This window comes from Miniopterus natalensis, chromosome 1, assembly GCF_054644295.1.
Source record: "Miniopterus natalensis isolate mMinNat1 chromosome 1, mMinNat1.hap1, whole genome shotgun sequence".
Lineage (NCBI taxonomy): Eukaryota > Metazoa > Chordata > Mammalia > Chiroptera > Miniopteridae > Miniopterus > Miniopterus natalensis.
In genome coordinates, this window is record NC_142081.1 from 176,596,007 (window position 1) to 176,617,423 (window position 21,417).

At 35.5% G+C, this 21,417-nt stretch overlaps 1 protein-coding gene across 1 annotated transcript; it reads left to right on the forward strand.

Moving 5' to 3' along the window:
• The first annotated feature begins 1,361 nt into the window (after window positions 1-1,361).
• On the forward strand, window positions 1,362-21,123 carry YIPF7 (Yip1 domain family member 7). The gene is made up of 5 exons (XM_087816853.1): window positions 1,362-1,477; window positions 9,016-9,174; window positions 12,546-12,693; window positions 17,965-18,146; window positions 20,843-21,123. Exons 1-5 carry the CDS (start codon window positions 1,362-1,364, stop codon window positions 21,003-21,005), a joined length of 768 nt encoding a protein of 255 aa, XP_087672979.1. The 3' UTR covers window positions 21,006-21,123.
• Window positions 21,124-21,417: the final 294 nt, after the last annotated feature.

Below are 21,417 nucleotides of genomic sequence, written 5' to 3' on the forward strand. Positions count from 1 at the left end.
TTATAGCTACTTTAATACATATTACTAATGAAAAATCTTGATTTATTAAATCAGGGTATGAATCAGTATATCTAATTTTAGAAAAGCTTTCTGTATTTTTACTGAAGTGAGAAAATTTGATATATTTGACAATTGTTACTCGAATATTTCTGATTAATGAGGCTCTTAGAGCTAAGCTGTTTATACAATGCCTTTGAAATGTATTATAAGTAGTAGTCCATAGATTACTATAAACATGGATTACACCTAGTGATTTTAAAATTTACTCTTTTTTTTTCAATATATCTTTATTGATTTCAGAGAGCAGGAAGGACACGGAGAGAGAGAGAGATAGAAACATCAATGATGAGAGAGTCATTGATCAAGCCCACAACCGGGGCATGAGCCCCGACTGGAAATCGAACCCGGATCCCCTGGATCCTAGGTCGATGCTCAACTGCTGAGCCACACCCGGCCAGGCTAAAATTTACTCTTTTAAAGAAAGAGTTTTTTAAAGAAAAGCAGAGATTAAAATGAATCAAATAATCATATCTGTCCAGTTGAAAAGACTCTACTGCATTCTCTAATTTTATCCAAAGAGCCAGCATTACCTTGCTCTTACTTTCTTGCCCCATCTTTTGCCCCCTCTCAGTCTTTCTTATCCCCTCTGATATTCCTATTAGGCCTAAATCAAGATCATGTACCCCTTCATTGCCCAGAGTAGAAACGATATAGAGTTTATAGAAAGACAGAGTGATCCCTTAGCAGGACTGAGCCTTTTCCCTCTGATTCAGCCATAAGGGAGCAGAGAAGCTGTTCGCATACTTTAAATCTCCAGGAAAAGTCAAAATGAAATAGTGTTATTATTATCAGACATTTACTTCCTGACTTTGCAACAAGTATATATATATATATATATGTATGTATGTATATATATATGTATATATGCATGTATAAATGTAAAATTTGTAAACATAAATTATTATAGGTAATAATTAAAGTGAGGAACTAACATTGTTTAAAAGAAAACCTTCTAGATGTGTACCAAGTCTTAAACTTTTTCCTCTTAAACTGCTGAGAATAAGGTGTTCGGGGAGAAATGTTAGTTCTTTCAAATCGATTAAAGTCAATGTAGTCAAAGTCACAGTCCTGATGAGTGTAAACGTCAGAATAGTTAATTGAAAATACACATTTAGTAAATGACTCTCTAGCATACATTTTCATATTCTTCCCCCAATACTTAATCTACCCCAGCCAAAGAATACCTTGCTCTTTGATAGGAATCTACCCATCATCACATTGTCAATTAATCTTTGTAATATCTCAAAAGAAGTTTTATTGACTCCTCAACTTCTCAGTAAAAAACATTTTTATTTTTCAGGATGTCAAACTTGGGGCAATTTGACTCCGATTTTTACCAATCTAATTATACCATTGATAATCAGGAGCAGAGCTGTAATGGTTCAGATGCTTATGGAAATCCTTACGGGTCCAGAAAGTAAGTACTTTATATTGAAAAAATATGTTACCATTTTAAGAAGTAATAATATTATTGCAAGGGGTTCCAGGCAGAGAGGTTTCCTTGGAGGAAGCAAAAGCATGTCTTTGAAAAGTGCCCAAGAAGAAATGTCAGGGAAGGGCAGAGAAATGAACTCAGTTCTCCATGAATCCCCTTGATCACCTCAGACCCATTTATAGCTGAATGGCTTGACTCTCTTTTCAAAATATCACTTAATAAGAGAGTCTGAATACAGGGACTATATTCCCTGTGACACTGCTTGAAAAGCATATTTTATTCAATTTAATAAATATTTATTGAGTACCTGCTGTGTGTCAGGAATAAAAAGGGCACTATAAACCCAAAAATAAGGGAGAAATTCATAATCTTTTACCTCACAACATTTAAGAATTTATGTTGTGGAGGTAGGCAGTTAAGTATGCTGTTATAACACAGTGTGAAAACTCCTAAGTGGAATGAAGATAAACATATTTCAGAATGTGTTAGTTATTTGAGTTGACAGTTCACCTTGAAGATAGATAAAAATGATTTAAGAATTTAGTATTTACCCTTTATTAGTGCCCAAAATAGGGCATTGAGAGTGAGAAGAATTTGGTTCAAGTTCTGGCTCTTGCATGTGTTCTTCGTGACCTTGGGAAAGACAACTTCCCTGACTGGTGTCTTAACTGAGAAATAAGGACATTAATATTATCCACTTCATGACATTGTCATGAAGAACATTTGTGATAATGTGAAGGAAAGTAGGTGTTAAAGTAAAGCCTCTATATAAGTGTTACTTATTTATGTAATTATAGGCTGCAAAAGTAATTGGCACTTTGTTGCCTAAAAACACCTAAACTTATTACGTTTGGTTATAGAGTTGTTTCTTTGGATGTCTTTTATGGGTCTAGATGAGTGAACTGTGAAAGGGTCAGACCTTTCAACTTTCATAATAACTACTGAGCTCTTACTATGTGTTAGGAACTGTTCATAGCTTTACATAAATTAACTCATTGGATCTTCAAACAACCCCGAGATAAGTACTATTATTATTCTATTTACACCTGAGAAACCAGGGATGCAGAGAAATGAAGAAACTATTCAAAGTTCCATAGCTAATAAGAAATGGGGTCAGGATTTTAACCCAAGGTTGTTTGATTAGGCCCTTAACTAGAGTGAACATATGATTTATTGTAAAATCAAGACATTTTGGAAACAAAGTAGGTACTATTGATCATAATATTGGTGAACGAAGAATAAACTCAGACATCTTGGAAAAACTGCGATGTGTGGTCACTGTGACATTCCAAGTGTAGGCCAAATAACCACATAAAAAATATTTCAAATTGATTGATTCTTGAAGTTTATCTTTCTAAACACAGATAAGTACCTTGAAAGCTTCCCATGTAGGAAGAAAAGACAGAGTAAATACAACAGGCAATGGGCATGCTTTTGTTCCAACTATGCCTGGGGAAATTTGAACACCATTTATCCTACAGATATAGGCAGATAGGTGCTGCCCTCACACACACTGCTTCCTAGCTACTGATTCTGAACCACTGCTCTTTCGATAGGGAAAGGTATTGGTATATAATGTTTAAAAAAACTGTAAGTGTTAAAATATCTGGAATTTTATCTCATGCATGCCCTTATTCTATATTGTCCAGCATCAGTCAGATTACCATAAGAATTTCTTAAAGTGAAAAACCACCTGTACATCTGTCTGTCTGTCTGTCTATCATCTGAATATTATGGCTGGGCAAATTAAAATGTTTAAAATTTATTATTAATAATGAGGGAAGCCTTGGCCTGTTGGTTGGAGCACCTCCCATACACTAAAAGGTTGCAGGTTGGATACCTGGTCGGGATCCATACCAGAAGCAACCAATCGATGTTTCTCTCTCACATCAATGTTTCTCTCTCTCTCTCCCTAGCCCCTGAAAATCAATGAAAACTTATCCTCAGGTGAGGGTTAAGACAGAAGGTGAAGAGGACAGGCTGTGTGGGACTGGCTCTGGGCTTTACATAAATTAGCTCATTGGATCACACTGTAGCATCCAACAGAAGAAAAAGAACTTTTATTTTATCTCACTGATGACTTATACCTTGGAACATCAAGAAAAAGAAAAGATAGAGTGTTTCAGGCAGAGGGAGTAGTTTGAGGTATTACAGGATCACAACTGAAAATATATAACCCACACTGAGAGCTATGTGAAAGGATTTTCAGCTCTGTCCTCTCGTTTTATTGAAAGGAACCAGTCGCCTTGACCTTCCATTTCTCTTCTCCCTTCTCTGGTCTATATGGGGTAAGCACCTGGGCAACACCTGCAATCTATATTTTCAGGCTAAACTATACTGAAATGTCTAATAAGAAGGCGATAGAGCTTTCCCCTTTAAGCAGGGACTCGTGGATCATATCTTTCTCCCCCATCCCACCTAGCCCAGTTTCTTTCTCCATTTGATTTTACATATCAATGTTGCCCAGAAATCAAGATGACCAAGAGGTGGAAGTTAATACAACCAAATAAGGAAAACTCTTGATTATATTGTTTCAGGTTGATGGCCTAGCCTGCTTATTAGCATTTAAATCCAAGCCCTGATTTGGAGGTGGTAACATTTAAATTCTAACCCACACTGCAAGCATCAGGAATTAGAAAAGGGCATGTTAGCTGTGGTAGTTTTATGAGGCACATAAAACATGGAGTCAGGTCAGTGAATTTCTAGTGTTCATCAGACAAACAGAGATTTGACCTTTCATTCATTCAGTGGACAGTTCAATTAAAATACACCCCAGTCAAAATAATATGCGATCATCCTGGCAAAAGATGCAGGAATCCGGAGTATAGTTTATAATTAGTTAACCTCTTTATCTCTGTTTCTGTCTTCCCCTAACAAGCTTGTTTGGCTCAATGACATGCTAAGCTGAAACCTGATTCACTGCACTTACTAAAACAATGAAGACATTTAAAGGCCAGTTCTTTTGTTTTAGATTAAACAAGAAGGAGCTTTCTCATTTTAAAATTTCTGTCCAGTCATCTGGGTAGGCATCAGTTCCAATCACTGGCAGTCAGTTATCGAGGCTATATTTCCCCACTATATATCTCCAATTTTTGAAATGGGAAATCGATTCAAATTATTAAGAGAAAGAAACAGAAATTTCTGCAGGAAGGTGACAACTAGAAAACTCCCTTTGGATGTGGAGAGTACATTTGAGTAGGACTTGAACAGACCAACACTGAATCGCCTTCTCATTGAAATCCCCAGATCTGATCTTTCTCTAGTGTTTAAACATAGCTGATGGCATGTCAATGGCATGTGGTTACTGTGCACTCACTGGCTGGACCAGCCAGGATTTAGGAATGTTATATAAGTTAACTCACCCAGGTGCAATCTCCTAAACCATTCTGATATCGAACTGATCCTATGGGATATGTTCTTACCAACAACACTTGAAATGCCCGATTTTACTGGTTCAATGGGAGACTTACATAGGTAAAATATTTCTGGGGGTTCAGACTAAATTCTTTTAGCCAACAGCGTACTTTTGTTGTAGATCTGTCATATTGTTATCTTATGTTGTTTCAGTCGGTGGTGTTGCAAATTCTGAAACCCTTAGTAGTCTCAGGTTACTAGAGGAATACATGTCACCTGATTGTATGAAATACTCATATACTTGAATGTGACTCCAAGAGTGGAGATAGACTTACAAGGAATGGGACTTATCTGAAGGTACGTGTTTTACCATCGGGTTCACACTCTGGCTCTCTATACAAGACAGGAGTGAGCGCACCACCTGTATTCCCCTAGGGGCAGACTGACAAGGGCAAGCAGCTCAGTTGACCATCATGATGGAAGTCCAAACCTATAGATGTAAAAAAAAAAAAATCCTCTAATAAAATATGTAGCTAGTGATTATGGAATGGGGTCCAGAAAACTGTGCAGCAAACAAATCTGCAACCACAGAAATTATAACAAAGTCTTCTAATGATGACCTTCTATATTTATACTGAAAGATGAGTGTTAAGTACTGTTGATTCAGAAACAGGTCACAAATTTTCCCCAGTGAGAGACTATGCCTAATCTCAGCACAATGTCATGTAAATGAAGGCAATCTTCTGGAGGCTAGTTGGAACATTATAACCCCAGGTATGGAGAATGAAAAGGGGAATATTGAAGAATTGGTGAACATACAGAGGGTTTTTCTATGGATTAGGTGTGTGACCATTGCTTTATGGCTCAGAGACAGAAATCCTGACATGAGTATAGTGGATGTTCTTCTGGTAGGAAAACACAGAAAGTCTGGAATGTCGTTGAAGTCACTGGGTATTCCAGGGAAACCAAAATGGGAAAAAGCTAAAGATGATCAGCACAGAAGAGATACAAACTCTTGGTCTCCTAATAACATTGTTTTCTTTGAGAAAGTGACTGACCAACATTTACAAATACAAATGCTCTGCCAGGGTGTGTGAAAGATGTTTAGAAAGCTTTAGTGTAAGTCTCGGGAAGAAAACAACACACAAATACTTAACTAATGCTTATTGATCACTTTTTGTGTACCTAACACTACTCTAAGTGCTTTACTTATTTTAGTTAATTTAATTCACCACAGCTTTCTGAGTTCTGTTATCCTCATTTTACAGATGAGAGACTGAGGTACAGAATGGGAGGTGATTTACCTAAGGCTGTCAAACTGGGATTTGAACCCAGGCATTCTGACTCCACTAGCTGTGTTTGCTAACTACTCTACTTGGTTCAGCATCATCTACTGTTAGACTGTCATTACAGGCAGAAATGCAACTCCACAGAGTTCAGGAAGCCAAAGAAGGGAAATATGACCAACAATGTTGCCATATCTAAAGGAGAATTTTATAACCACCTCACAGTTGCTTGAGGTGATGGGGTATATCAATCTGACTCATGCAATTGCCTTTAATAGGTTACTAATTCATGGACTTGACAGAGCAATTGGTAAAGTGTCCAGTCCCATTCATCCTGATTTTTTTTAAATGAAAGGATACTGTAGGATTGAAAGACATCACTAAAAATATAAGAGAAGGTCATTGGCATAGTCATTCAGAATTGTAACCATCTAGTGTAAAAGGATAACACTAGGAGACATGGGACTAAGTGTCTATTCAAGATATATGGTTAAAATTATGGCTGCTCAGAGTCATTTTTCAGAGAAAGGCCTAAAACATGAGAATTGGGTATTTACAGAGTTTATCTGGGTTGGAGTGTGGATTAATAATGTGATCATTTTAGTATTGCTTAGGTTTTCTTCATTGAGATATAATGTTAATTGCTATAGTTAATATGTACAAAGTCAAAATTATAAGATAAAAAGAGAAAATTTTAATTTGGACTGTGATAGAAAATGACCATGGTAATTTTTATAAAGAATTTTGAGGCTTTTTTTAACAGGAAAAATTTTATTTCCTAAAATTAGAATGGGGGAATTTTAACATTATGCCTTCATTATAACAAGGTCAACAGAGGCCAAGCTCCTATTGAACATATTTTGTTGGGTGAAATAGCAGAGGGATAGGGGAAAAAGAAAGGGATAGAATTTTGCTGGTATTTTTTTCTGTAAAAATGTGTTTTGCCCTTGGCAAGGGTGGGAGTGGGTCCCATACTGAATACCCTCATTCACAGAGATTGCTTTTCCCGGAGTAATTGTGAAAGTTAAGTTTCCTCAAGCCTGGTTATTAGCACCTGGGCATGGGTTTTGGTGAGGCCAGGAAAATATGTCAATGAAATAGTCTTGTTTAAAAAAGAGGAAAAGAAATAGTCTTGTTTAGACACTGGTCCATTCAATCATCTCCGTTTGCCCTTTTTATTTTTCTATAAATGGTTACATTAAAAAGTACAAATCAGGGGGAAGCTTTATCAACCAGCAAGCTATTCAGTTTCTTATTTATAATCCATTTCTTCCAGTACTTTTGATAGTTGGGCCTACTTTGCTGGGAAAAAAAAAAGATTAGAAATATGCCCTATGATTAAATGAACAATAACAGTACTTAGCATATGCTGTTTGGCAGCGATTTTCAACCTTTTTCATCTCATGGCACATAAACTAATTACTAAACTGTGGCACACCAAAAATTATATTTTTTGCTGATCTGAGAAAAAAATATATAGGTATATTGATTGATTCATTTATACCAGGTGGCTATTGTTGTGTTGGCTGTTGTCATTTTTTTATTTGACAGTCTAAGGGATAAAAGGTTGGTGCCCCTAAGCAGTAAGGTATTGCATGTTTTAAAAATGCTTGCGGCACACCGGTTGAAAGTCACTGCCGTGTGGGATTCAAGAAGTATTACAGCAGGCCCCTGCCCTTAATGAGCCTGTGGCTGAGTTAGTGAATGATTAAATGTATAGATTTCTTTCTATTTCATAGCTTTATTTTTCAAAAGAGGTTATTTTCTCTGTACTCATATAAGGGAGGGTGAATGTGCTATTCTTAGATTTCATAAGATTAATATTGGAAGAAAAGTATAAAAAGCCATTTTGTAAATATTTTAACGTAAAGAGATCACAGCTACAAAGTTCAGAATCCTAGAGTGTATTTTTAACTTAGTTTAGCTGAAGAGACTTTGATAGAATAAACTTAACACATGTTAATACAGACAACTTATATTTCTTCCCCTTCCTTCAGGAAAAAAACAATTAAAAATGACCATATAACTTCAAACACACTCTCATTTTTCATTCTTCCTTTCTCTAGCTTTACAAGAAATTGTTTACTGAGATTGTTGTTTTCCAGCTTCGTCACACAAAAGATGAAATAAAAAACAAACAAAAGCATGGTCAGGGAAGCATCATGTTTGACAAGAAACATGTTCGGACAAACTAAATTGTGCACTTCAAAAGAGAGACACTAAAGCCAGCTGTTGAATACTTTTAGTTAGTACTCAAAGATAATTTGATTGGCAGTAATTGTCTGGGAATGGCCCGAGTTAGAAAGTCTATTTCTTTATAGACAGCAGTCAGTTTATTTATTTTTTCCTATGAATTGGCTGTACTATTAAAATTGTGATTTTCACTTGCTGCTTCCATGCATTTATAAGGACAGTCATGTTTGGTGGTTGCCCTGAAAATCAATGAGGAAGCAGCCTGTGTAAGAGGCAGAGCACAGCTCAGCCAACTGCAGTTCAGAGACCGACACCTGCAGTGTTCTGTGATTCTGGGCAAGTCACTCAGTCTCCAGGAACCTTTGTTTCTCTTTCTGTAAAATGGGACTAAAATTGCAGTTTTCACCTTACTGAGTTTAATTACATGAGAAAATGTGAGAAAATATGTCCAGCATATTATACATAATCAATCAATATTGGCATGGATCAGTCTTCTGGAAGTCTTTTCATGACCAGTTACTTCACTTTTATGATTAGAAATTAAACTTCAAGCAAGTTCTTTCTTTTCCGCTTACATATTCATAAAACCTAGGATAATTCATGAAAGAAACATTGTAGTTCCTTTCCTTGATTTGTCATGATATCCCTTTCTTAGCTGTATAAATGCCAGTGTTTTCCTTTCTCTAGACTGCAAGCCGGTGAGCAGCCTCAGCTTGCCTTTGTCCCGCCGGAGATGCTCATGTCATCAGGTTACACTGGACAATATTTTCAGCCAGCATCCAACCCGGATTATTATTCACAATCTCCTTGCATTGACAGTTTTGATGAAGAGCCTCCTTTGCTAGAAGATAAGTTAAGGAAGTGCTATTAATGTGTGTACAGCTTGAGAATAATAGCAATAATGAGCACTTAATGTGGGCTGGCAGCATGCTGCGTGCAGTGTTGTGTGTGATTGTTCTGTGTGTAAACAAGTCTGCCTCTTCAGGACACTAAAACCAGTGGAAGTCTGTTCGTGTGGGGGTGGGAATCAGAAGTAGGTGTGTACTGTTGCTGTACTATTGCTCCAGTTATTACATATTTTTTTCACTGTTTCTTAAATTTGAACCCCCTGGCAGTGTCTAGGCAACAGTGAAGACATCTTTTCAAAAAGTGGTTATATCAAAGTAACCACCCTTCCCCCCCAGTTAATTAAACCACTTCCCCTCCCACTTTATACAGATCGGAGAAAATGTCTCAATTATTTTTTTTCCTTTGTGATTATCCCCACCAAATGTATAGTCTATTAGAAGAGAGAGCACTTAATATAATTTGTATTTTGAATCTGAAATTTCTAAGCTCTGCTCTAATATGTTCTTCAGGCCGGGCGACTTTGTGAAAGTCTCGAGCTTTGTCACTATAAAAGATATGAAAAGGCCATAAGCAGGATTTCTGCGATAAGGTGATGAATGACATTTGCTAGCTTTTTTTTTTGAGTGTACATCTAAACAACCTGTAAAATCATGAATCTATAATAAGACATCTCCCGCCCAAAAACATGTCATTTGAAACTGCTTGTTTATGCTTTAAATGCTTTGTTGTCTAACAGGCTTGTTTGGTTTTATGTAAGAATGATAACTTTTGCTATTTGATAATGTACAATCAATATGTTAACAAATACGCCTTGAAGACTAATAATCAATTTAAGTCTATCAGACCAGAAAAATTACTGTGATATTTATAGCATAACCTGGTGTTTATATTTGAAAGGCCAGTGACACAATTTGCATAGAAAATAAACATGTTAATTCATTTTTATAGCATTTATAGCTTATACTTTACTACCACTAGATGACAGTAAAACAATAATTTTACATTCAAATTTCATAGCAATTTTATTTTATTTTGTATAAGGTGTTAGATTATCTACAGTTAATAAATACTTATAATCTCATTTGCATACCTTGTAATATATTTGGAAACAAAATACAGGGTGGAGCAAAAGTAGGTTTATAGTTGTTCATATGAAAAATAATACAGTAATTAATAAATAATAATACAGTAATAAACTGCTTCACATATTCACAACTGTAAACCTATTTTTGCCCCACCCTGTATTATGATGATGTATTTGATAAAAAACACATAAAATCTTTTTTCTTATGAAAATTTAGTAGGTCTTAGGTTCATTCACTCTTTTATGACTCAGTGTTGAAACGCGTATAGAAGTTAATTATGCCATCAAATAAATGATTGAAATCAGGAATAATATCTCATAAAACATTTTTCATCTGAGTTTCTTCAGGAATAATTATGCTTTTTCAGGAAAAAGATATTTTGAATTAAAGGCCACTTTATTGTGCTCAATACTATTAGCATAAATGTCTAAATTGAAAATGAAGTTTGAACATAAATCTGAGGTGAAATTAATTTAGCCCAGTATTTCTCAATTTTTTAAAGTCTGCTATTTTAAAAATCACATTAGACATTCTAACCCAGCGTTTTTTAGTGTGTTTTTTAATCTCATGGCACATAACCTAATTACTAAAATTCTGCGGCACACCAAAAAATATATTTTTTGTTGATCTGACAAAAAAAAGGCATGATTTTTATTCATTCACACCAGATGGTTGTTGTGTTGGCTGTTGTCATTTTTTATTTGACACTGTAAGGGAAAAGAGGTCAGTGCCCCTGACTAAATAGTCAGGTATTGCATGTTTTAAAAATTCTTGCAGCACACTGGTTGAAAACTGCTGTTCTAACCTTATTTTAAGCTTGGCGAACTGCTTACATTTTCCAAAGTGTATGTTCATTAAGAAATATATAAATACACTGTGAAAATACAAAGGATGCAACATGAATGTTATCATGTAGATTATTTGCTCACAATTAATTTAACCAACCAATTCTTTTCTTTTCAAACTTGGGATAGTAATTGTCAGTCTGAATGTGAAATGAGTGAAAGAATATGCTCTCCATCCTAGTTCAGAGCAACACCTGCCTGACCTTCTGAAAAGTGTCGAGGTCCCTGTTAAAGCAAGGCCCTCTGTGTCAGGGTGATTATTAGAAGTCCGTCTGGTCTGTGTATGGAATGTCAGCTTTGCAAGGTGTTTAGGTGGGATGAGCCGTTGTAAAAGAGGTTGAACTATACTCTTTATCTGACCAAAACGAGTTACTGAATTCTAGGAAGGGAAGTTGAATGCCACATACAAATGACTTAGGGAGACAATCCACATGAGAGAATTGGGCTCAACTGAAGAAAATGCAACCATTATCCGTTTAGATGCACATTGACTCGATTAAAGCATGGGTTTTGTTTTTGGGGTTTATTTGTTTGTTTGTTTGGGAGGGACTGGTTGTATTCTCATACCAACCACTCCCTATTTCCGCCACCCCCAACCCCTGGCAACCACTTTTCTGCTCTGTTTCTATGAGTTTGACTAGTTTTTTTAACTTTTAGATTCAACATATAATTCATATCATGCAGTGTTTGTCTTTCTTGACTTATTTCACTTCATGTAATGCCCTCAAGGTCCAACCATGTTATTGCAAAGGGCAGGATATTTTATTCTACCACCACTCATAAAAGGGAACAGTTAACTTGTCTCAAGAATTTAATCTTTAAATACACAGGTTCAACCACATAGAGTATTTAACTTGTTAAAATATGCATGCACATCATGATTACTTTTACTTGCTGAAAGGGCCATCCCCTTTTCTCCTCTGTGGCATTTCAGGCACTTAGCATAGAATTGCTCTTCTCCTCAGGCATGTGAAAGTGAAATTCCAGACCTGGGGTAAATGTCTTTAGTTTAGATAATTTTGCTAAGTGAAAAATGATGAAGTGTTTGATATAACAATATTTCAAAAGTGTTAGCAATGGAAATTTCAGGGAAGGGAAATGTCTAAATGGGCAATAGGATGGGACTTTTGGTCTGTTAGCTACCATTATATTTTATTTTTACTGTAGAATGTCCTTTTCCCAATTTTAAGCTTGTATTTTCTACATAAGGGATATTTTTTTCTTATGGAAATATTTGTCTAAAATATTTCAGCTCATTTTTTGGAAAGAAAAATCTATGTTTATTTATGTTTAAATTTTTACATAGAATTTTAGATTATGGAGGTTAACAATTAGATTAAAATACTAAGTAAGTGAATCGGATATATTAACTTTAATTAAAGAATATTACTGATGTTTATTTTTCTATATTTATATTACCGTTTTCTCTCCTTTTTGCAGAACTTGGAATTAATTTTGATCACATATGGCAAAAAACCTTGACAGTGTTAAACCCACTGAAGCCAGCAGATGGCAGCATTATGAATGAAACTGACCTGGCTGGACCCATCCTGTTCTGTGTCGCACTGGGAGGCACCCTGCTTCTGGTAAGGGACAGCAGCATCAGATTTTAATGTGTGTCCTTTCCAATGTGATTTTTGCAGAGCACTTTGTAAATTAGAGGGCAGTATGTCACTTTACACAGTGAAAATTGTCTGTTTAATTTATAGCTACTTTTCGGGGGGGTAAGAGAGGCATACTTGATAGAATTATAGTGACAAAATAGAAACTGTCATCATGCATTACAACAGGTATAAAATATAAATTTAAATAAAACTTTAAAAATAAAATCACGAAATGAAAACTTTCAACAAAGCAGGCAATCATTTATGTCTTTATTGTTATTAAGGAAAAAAAACTGTCAATCTGGAATAGTTGAAGGAGCACATGGATTTGGGAAATATAAGGCTTAAATTTTATTTCTTGCTTTCTGTGAAATCTGTATTGTGACACTGGACAAATCCTTTCTGTTTGTTCATCACTTTCTTTGCTTGCACGTGTCTAGACTATTTCTAAATATCCTGTGGAGTCTGAGATGAGATGGGTCTTGTTTCTTTCTGGTTAGGTACTATGAGTAAATTAACTTGCAGTGATAACAGGATTTGTTCCTTCAGTCAATATATTTCTCCTATTATTTTAGTTTTATGCTTTTTCTGAGGACATTTTTTTTCCTGACTTCACCATTTCCCTTGTGTATGTGCCTCTTTCATTCTTTATATCTACGAGTGTTGATATCAAAAGATACCAAAAAATTTGTTTAAATCACATATTTGCACCTAAGTTAAGTTTAGATAGCATTCAAGCTTATAGTTTGGAACAATGTTTCATTTGAAAAAGGAAGAAAAAGAAGAAATGAGAAAGGGTTTACGATTTTATGCCAGGAGGGAATGATAATACATTAGAAACAGAGGTTGGCTTCAGCCTCATGGCTCAGTAGGTTGGAGCATCGTCCTGTACACCAGAAAGGTTGCAGGCTCAGTTCCCAGTCAGGGCACATATCTAGGTTCAGGTTCAGCCCCCGGTTGGGGCGTATGCCGGAGGCCACCAGTTGAATGTTTCTCTCACATTGATGTTTCTCTCTCTCTTTTTCTCTCTTTCCCCTTTTCTCCCCCTTCCTCTTTCTCTAAAATCAATAAACATGTCCTCGGGTGATGATTAAAAAAACAACACAGAAGATGAAAAATGTGGTCAAGCTAGTCTCAAAAATATGGTTTTATTAAGGCACAAAATGATAAACTTGGCAGGAGAAATAATATAGGGAATTAAAGATTCTAGACCGTCCCACTTTTCTCTCTCATAGCTACTTCCCATAATTGTTTTTCTCCAAGTAGTTACAATTTTTAAAAGTAGCTGTAAAATGTTATTTGCAATTAAATAAATTTTCACTTTTTATTTATTAACTACTTAATACAATTATCAAAACACTGATAGAAATCTAGTTTCTGCATGGTAATGTGGTCCATAATCCCAGCATATTTATTCAGTACAATAGTATTTTGTGATAGCATCTTATTTCTTCCTTTGAACTACAGCAAATACAAATACTCTGTAAATCAAACATTATATCAACTGGAGTTTTAATTTAGTCTCTAACCTCCCTTCTGTCTTTGTCACAATAATTTGATAATCTTAGATTAAATGTTGCTAAGTAACACCATGTCGATTAATCAAATAGTCAGAAACAATCAATTTAATATATTAACTCATCTTTCTTTTTCAAGTAATTTGTAATATAACAGCTGTTTTTTTGTTTTGTTTTTTAATATATCTTTATTGATTTCAGAGAGAGGGAAGGAGAGGGAGAGAGAGAGATAGAAACATCAATGATGAGAGTCATTGATCGGCTGCCTCCTGCACGCCCCTGACTGGGGATCGAGCCTGCAACCCGGGCATGTGCCCTGACTGGGAATCGAACCCGATCTCCTGGATCCTAGGTCAATGCTCAACCACCGAGCCACGCCTGGCCAGGCTGTTTGTTTTTTCTGTAGAAATACTACTATCACCACCCTTTAAAGCAAATTATTAATCCCATTAAGATCTTTTTAGGGTGTACAGTGTTAGTTGGAGTTATTTAAGTATCCTCTCTTTGGTCTTAAGTACAAAGTTATATATATAAACAAAGAAATCAACTGAAAGTAAGAAAATTGAATCTACCCCTAACTTTTCCTCTAGGTGTGATCTTGAATCTTTTGTTTTCTGTTTTTGGGACTTCATTTCTTCATTTTGAGGGCAAAAACGGTTTATTAAAGTGGTTCTTAAGGTTCCTTTCAGTTCTGAAATTTTGAAGAATATTTGAAAATGAGTATTTTCTGAAACCTTTTAAGAAAACATTATCACTTCAGTTTTACCATTAGTGCATGGTTACTTTGGAATTGATTCTGATGCATGTAGAGCAGTAAGGACCAAAACAAGCAAACAAAGTGGATATTAGTGAAGTCAGATTTAATTGAGAATCCATTTGCAGCCAAGTGAATCCTGCCCTGGATATGTCGAATTAAAATGTAAAGGGTGAGCCCTGGCTGGGGATCTCATTGGTTAGAGCATTGTCCGGATGCGCCAAGGTTGTGGGTTTGATTGCCAGACAGAGGCATATACAAGAATCTACCAATGGATGCATAAATAAGTGGAACAGCAAGTCAGTGTTTCTCCTTCTCTCCTTCTCTCTTTCTCTCTCCCCCCCTCTTAAAAATAAAAACCAATCAATAAAAAATTAAATTGTGAAAGATGATTTTATGGGCTGGTATATGCATGTACTAGAAAAAGCAAAAGCAAATCCGGAAACAATGTCCAAATCTGTTCATTGTCTCTGGAGGTGTAAGATTCATAGTCACATACTCATCGTTTTTCTGATTTATGTTGATATAAGGCACAGTACCTTTTAGTGGACTTTCTTCTTGTTGAAGGAGACAAACCAAAAAGAACAGCTTCAAACACTTAACACAAATTTAGTTTTACTTATTATTTCTCTCAAAATTATTTTCACTCCCAATACAATAAAGAGGAGTCATGGTTTAAAGCTATGACTCCATTTATTTTTATTTTTTTGGTAGGTCTAAGAGTGTGATCTGATAAAGGAATATGCATGGTAAATATAAAAGCATGATACATGAATAAGTATTTCTAACAAAGATTTAGTATGAAGCTGGTACACGGAGGATCCTGAAAATTTTGAGGTTAAGAAGAAATTGAACTTTTTTCCTTTCCTTTTTTTTTTATTATAAATGTTTCAGAACAACATTATAATTTGACATCTGTATACACTACAAAGTGATCACCCCCAAAAGTCTAGTTACTATCTATCTCCATACAATTAACATCCTTCACCCTTTTAGTCCATCCCTAACCCCTTTCCTCTCTGATAACCACAGACCTGTGATCTGTTCTATGTAGGTACTTAAAAAGAAAGAAAAAGGAAAGAAAAATGAAAACGGAACATTTATTTTCCATTTCAATTACAAGCCCTTGTTACAATTAGAAGCAAATTGAAAAATGGTGGTGGCCACTGCCAGTGAATAAAATTACAAGAGAAAGAAATGACGTGTCAGCACCTGACCTGGAAAGGGACAACTGTGCACCAAATTAGTTTCATTCATCACTTATTTACCCCACTTTATTCACAAAACTCTTGCGGCCAGGAAGGTCCAGCTGTGTGTCCTTTGGTGTAGGGAAGTTGCTTTTCACCATTACAACTATCGCTGTCTCAGAATTATCACATTCAGTTAAAATATTAAATAAAATACTTCTCTACTACATGAAAGTGAATTGAAAGTGTCACTAATTCACAAATGGAGCAAACCCACCCAATGGTGTAGTGCATAACTGATATTTTGTTTTTTAGCATGTCCATTAGCATCCTTAGTGTTATTTCACAAAATATCCAAAAGAATACAAAAGATATTCAATGAGAACTTCTTATGGCTAATGCAGGAGAGAACTCTGCCAGAGTAGCCCAGGGACATTTTTGTGAAAGAACTTAGTAGTGACCAACCTCCTTACCTACAGAGGAAGAAGAGTTGAAAATAACTGGACAATTTTGAACACTAAAGTGGTCTTAACATTCTCCATTACCTTCATTAATCACAAATATCTCTTTGTTCTCTAAGACATAAGGACTTTATGAATAACTGCTGTGGAGAGGGAAAAAAATGACAGCTGAAAGCTCTCTTTCTGAATCAATGTACCAGATTCTTTGCTGTTTTTTAATAATTCCCATGAAAACCAAAGTCAGTTCATCCAGCCTTTATCTAGAACTTCTAATCAGTTTAATATAAATATAAAAACTAAATTTGTTCTTTACTGGAGCATTGGCATCCTCAGGTAGCCAACATTAAAGTAGCCTCTGCTGAATTAATAGTAGATCATGGCTTTCCCCAGATAAGTTCCATGGAGATACTTCAGCTCCTAGACCCTAGTGCTTTGTGAGTGGTGGCTATTTTTATAAGTCCTCAGAAGATCCGTGGTATATCTGAACACCAGTGAATTCCCTTAACAGTACCTCTTTTATGATCCATTACCAGGTAGTTTATATAAATCAGCTTTTCATAAGGTGTATTCAGTTAAACTGGCAATAGGCATTCTGAAAACAAAATTTTCTATGGTCAAATAAGTTTGGGATATGCTGGGTTATAAAAAGTTAAATAAGTTCCATTATTTTAAGACTTCTTAGAGCTCCTGTAGATGTTAAGGACCTAAATTTTAGAGCCAGGTTTTCTTGGTTTAAAGCCAAGCTCCACCAATCAGCATTATTTTAATTTGGGAAAGTTACTTAAACTTTCTGCCCCTCAATTTCCTCCTGTGTAAAATTGGTACCAATAATGGTACCAATCTCATAGGATGGTTGTGTTGGATTAAATAAGTTATAGATGTGAAATGCTTAGAAAAGGCACTAACATAGTAAATCCTATAGATGTTTGCTAATATTACTAATATCCCTGTAAATCTCCAACGGAATTTTTTCATTAATTGATTCATTTATTTAATTTGAAAAATATGGGGAGAAAATATATTCTTACTTATGCCTTGTATCTCTAATAAGCAATCTATAATTTAAAAAAATATAAGCCTAAAAAATATTTCATCTTTTCTGTAGCTTGCTTGTGCTATCCCAAGTATAGTCTGGGGTGCTTGTTCTCAGGACCTTAATTCGTGTTATAGCCAGAGTTTTTTCCAGAACTCCCAGTCTCCTGATAGTTGTACGTACCACAAAGATATGGAACACTGAGCTGATTGACTCTAAAATGCTCTCTGATTTGCTGACTTTCTGATTTTTCTCTTGATGCTTTTTGTATGTTCATACTGTTCTCTTCTCATTGTTTCAGGCAGGAAAAGTTCAGTTTGGTTACGTATATGGCATGAGTGCCATTGGCTGCCTCGGGATTTATGCCTTACTAAACTTGATGAGCTCTTCAGGGGTGTCCTATGGCTGCGTGGCGAGTGTTCTGGGTTACTGCCTGCTCCCCATGGTCATCCTGTCCGGCTGCGCCATCTTCTGTTCACTGCAGTAAGTGTCCGTGTCCGCTAATTGACCCACCTGCACAATCATCGCTAAGGTGTGCCACACAGTGCAACACTTAACCTCTTTCTGATCATTTTGGTTGTGGAGTTAGGGAATCCAATGACTACTAAAAGGTACAGGCAGATTCAGGAAAGTAGGTTCGTTTCGGCTAAGGTGCTGTTTCTATTTCAATAATTAAAAAAATGGATTAAACCAAGTAATCTTTAAAACTGGCACTTTGTAAGTTGTCACATCCTTCAGTATGAGCTATTGTCATGGGTAATATACCAAGTTCAGAAAACTCACTTGTTTGATTTTGGAAGAGTAAGTGCATGGCGAACTCTGACAAATTGCCTCAGCTCCCAGGCACTCTGTCTTCCAGGCGGGAAGCAACTGTTGCCTCTCAGCTGGGCTCCGTGCAGCACAGAGCTCCCAGGAACCCTGATGAGGATATTAATGCTAGAGAGTTTTATGGCATATGTGCTCAGTCAAGAATTTTTTTCCTTATTACTTCCTGAGCAGTGAGTATTTGCAATTCAAAACCATTAGTAAGGAGGCAGTAGATAAGTTTCTGCCAGGCACTCTCCCGGGACATCTGCATGTCTCAACCACGTTGATTGGGGAGACCAAGTAATTACATTGTCCTTTGTCACTTGTCATGCTCTAAACCCAATTAGAAATAAACATTTGCCATTAGTGCTCATGATTCCACATAGTAATGAGACACAATTTGCATTTTTTTCTTGGATGATCCACATTTTAGGTTATTAACCCTACATTGGATAGGATAATATATAAAGAATTTACCAATACCAAAGGTAGACATTTTAGAAAAGCCTTTAATGTTGTTATTTAGATATAATCTCATATCATATTTTTCATAGCATTATTGAAAATGACTTAGTTGGAAATGCTTTTAAGATATGGGCTCATTTTTATAGTAACATTCTTGTGAATAACTTAGAGGAAATTCCTATTTTATCAGCAAGTACTCCTCAATATTTAAAAAAGAGGAATACAACAGAAAATTGATACTTTGAATGTATAAACACAATGTGAGTTGTAAGTATATTTATTAAGTCTTATCCATGGAAAAATTTCACTTTCTGCATATCAAGTTCTTTAGCAAGCAAGCTGTTCCATTTACTATGTTGTTTGGTAAAAACATTTGACAAGTTAATACAGAGTTCAGTTCTATGATTTCTATTTTGTCAAATGCTTTTGTTAAAGAATACTATAAGGATTTACCATTTTAAAATTCTAAGTTTTAAACATCATTTCCAGCAAAGCTGAGATTTAGGGCATTTTAAATGACTCTAGATTATTAGGAGAAGAAAATAAAAACTGAAACTCTTGGATTTTGAGAATCATGATAAGTATGGACCTTTTTTCATTAGATTTTCATTCTAAAAGATGATTTATAAATCATTTAATTTATATTAAAGGGAAATAAACTATTTGACACCTAAGATCATTACACTGAAATTGCCCTTTCAGGCATATTACTATATCATTCAAATTAATCATACATAATTTTACATTCTTGTTCACAAAAACCTGTATATTAAATCACTCTAGAAATTATTCCTAATAGATATTCATTAAACCAATGAATCTATTATTTATTAAAAATATTTAAAAATATATATTTTTTATTCATAAGCTGTATTGTACAGTTTTTCACTTGTTTTGCTTTGGTTCAGTTATTAAAGTAGGTTCTCTTGTCATTCTCACAAATAATAAACACAATTATCAACTTCAGATTCAACCAGGAACAATGGAGGTAGTGTAGTTCGATGGTGAAAAGAGCAGTGTGCCAAAAGAGCAGTTAGGTGATTTTGACCTAATGCCCATTTTAGTGTGCCATTTTTGTTAAGTCACTTCATTGCTTTAAAGCTGGGGACTAGATATACTTGAGATCTATCCTAGGTCTGATGTGTTATTTTCCTAAATAATGCATTCTGTTTTGCACATAAGAAAAAAAATTCACTCTTTATCACCCATACCTCCTTTTTTATTCCCAAGGTGGCTAGACTTAACTACCTTATTTCCCCATTTCTTCTTAAAGAACCAATTGTCTCCATAGTTACTTCTTCAAGATACCAATTTAAACAAGTCCATTTCAGCATTCTAAAAAATCCACACACACGTAAAGGGATCTTCAGCTGTGAAGTGGGAAGCAGCACATATATGCCTTCCCGTTTCATGTGTTCCCTGCCTGAGTTGTGTCAGGCTTTGCTATCTCAGACAAAAACCTGGAAAGGGGACTTGGGAGCAGTGGGGACTGGGCGCCCTACTGGAATTTAAGTCCAGTAATTTTTCTGCTCATTCTGTGGGTAAATTTAGGAAGAAAGTATAGGGTAAAGAAATCTATAGCTATAAAAAAGTTTCTAAACATAGTTTATGTAAAAGAATTTCAGGAGTTGTGACTTAATGTTGACATATGAGAGTAATTGCAAGTGGATTCTTCTCTTTCTATGAATTCTAATTTTACTGAAGTATGAAATATTTAGCCTCTGGTGGCAAATTTGACTCAAATATTTTCTAACTGGCCAAGACCTTTGAGTTCATATGGTTCCTCACCCTCATTTTACAGATGGAGAAAGTAGTTAAAAATATTGTGCCAGGATATTTCAGAGGCCTCTCTGATCCAATAATCTTTTCCTTATGTGAGGTAATCACCTCTTTTGTCTTTCCTGTAGGGGCACAATTGGTACTGTGTTGGCACTGGTCATCATTGTCTGGTGTAGTCTCTCAGCTTCCAAAATCTTCATTTCGGCCTTGGACATGGAAGGACAACAGCTTCTCATTGCCTACCCTTGTGCCTTACTTTATGGACTTTTTGCCCTCCTAACAGTTTTCTGAAGAGCATTTGAGGTAGCATTACAATGTGCTGTTTATTTGCTGTTCAGATTGTTCTGGGAATGTATTAGTTTTCAAATTTGGTAATATGTTTTATTGCTACTGAGAGAATAATAAGCAGAAAAACAAAATAGCACCTAAGGATGATGCTCTAATAGCATGTTTGGTTTGAAGGATGTTTTGCTTTTCAGTTGGTGCATTAAAACATTTAAACATACTTTAAAATAAAAGAGATAAAGTTGTTGTGCTGATGGACCCTGCTTTTCTCAATAGATGCATTTCTGAGAAATTGTAAGTAAATAAAATCACATGCTGACTGGATAGTTAGCCTTCTAAGAAAACCTCATGATGGCTCAAGTTGTGTGCATATGGTTAGAGTCACACTGTCCAGTACCTTTGGAGAATTGGAAGGGTA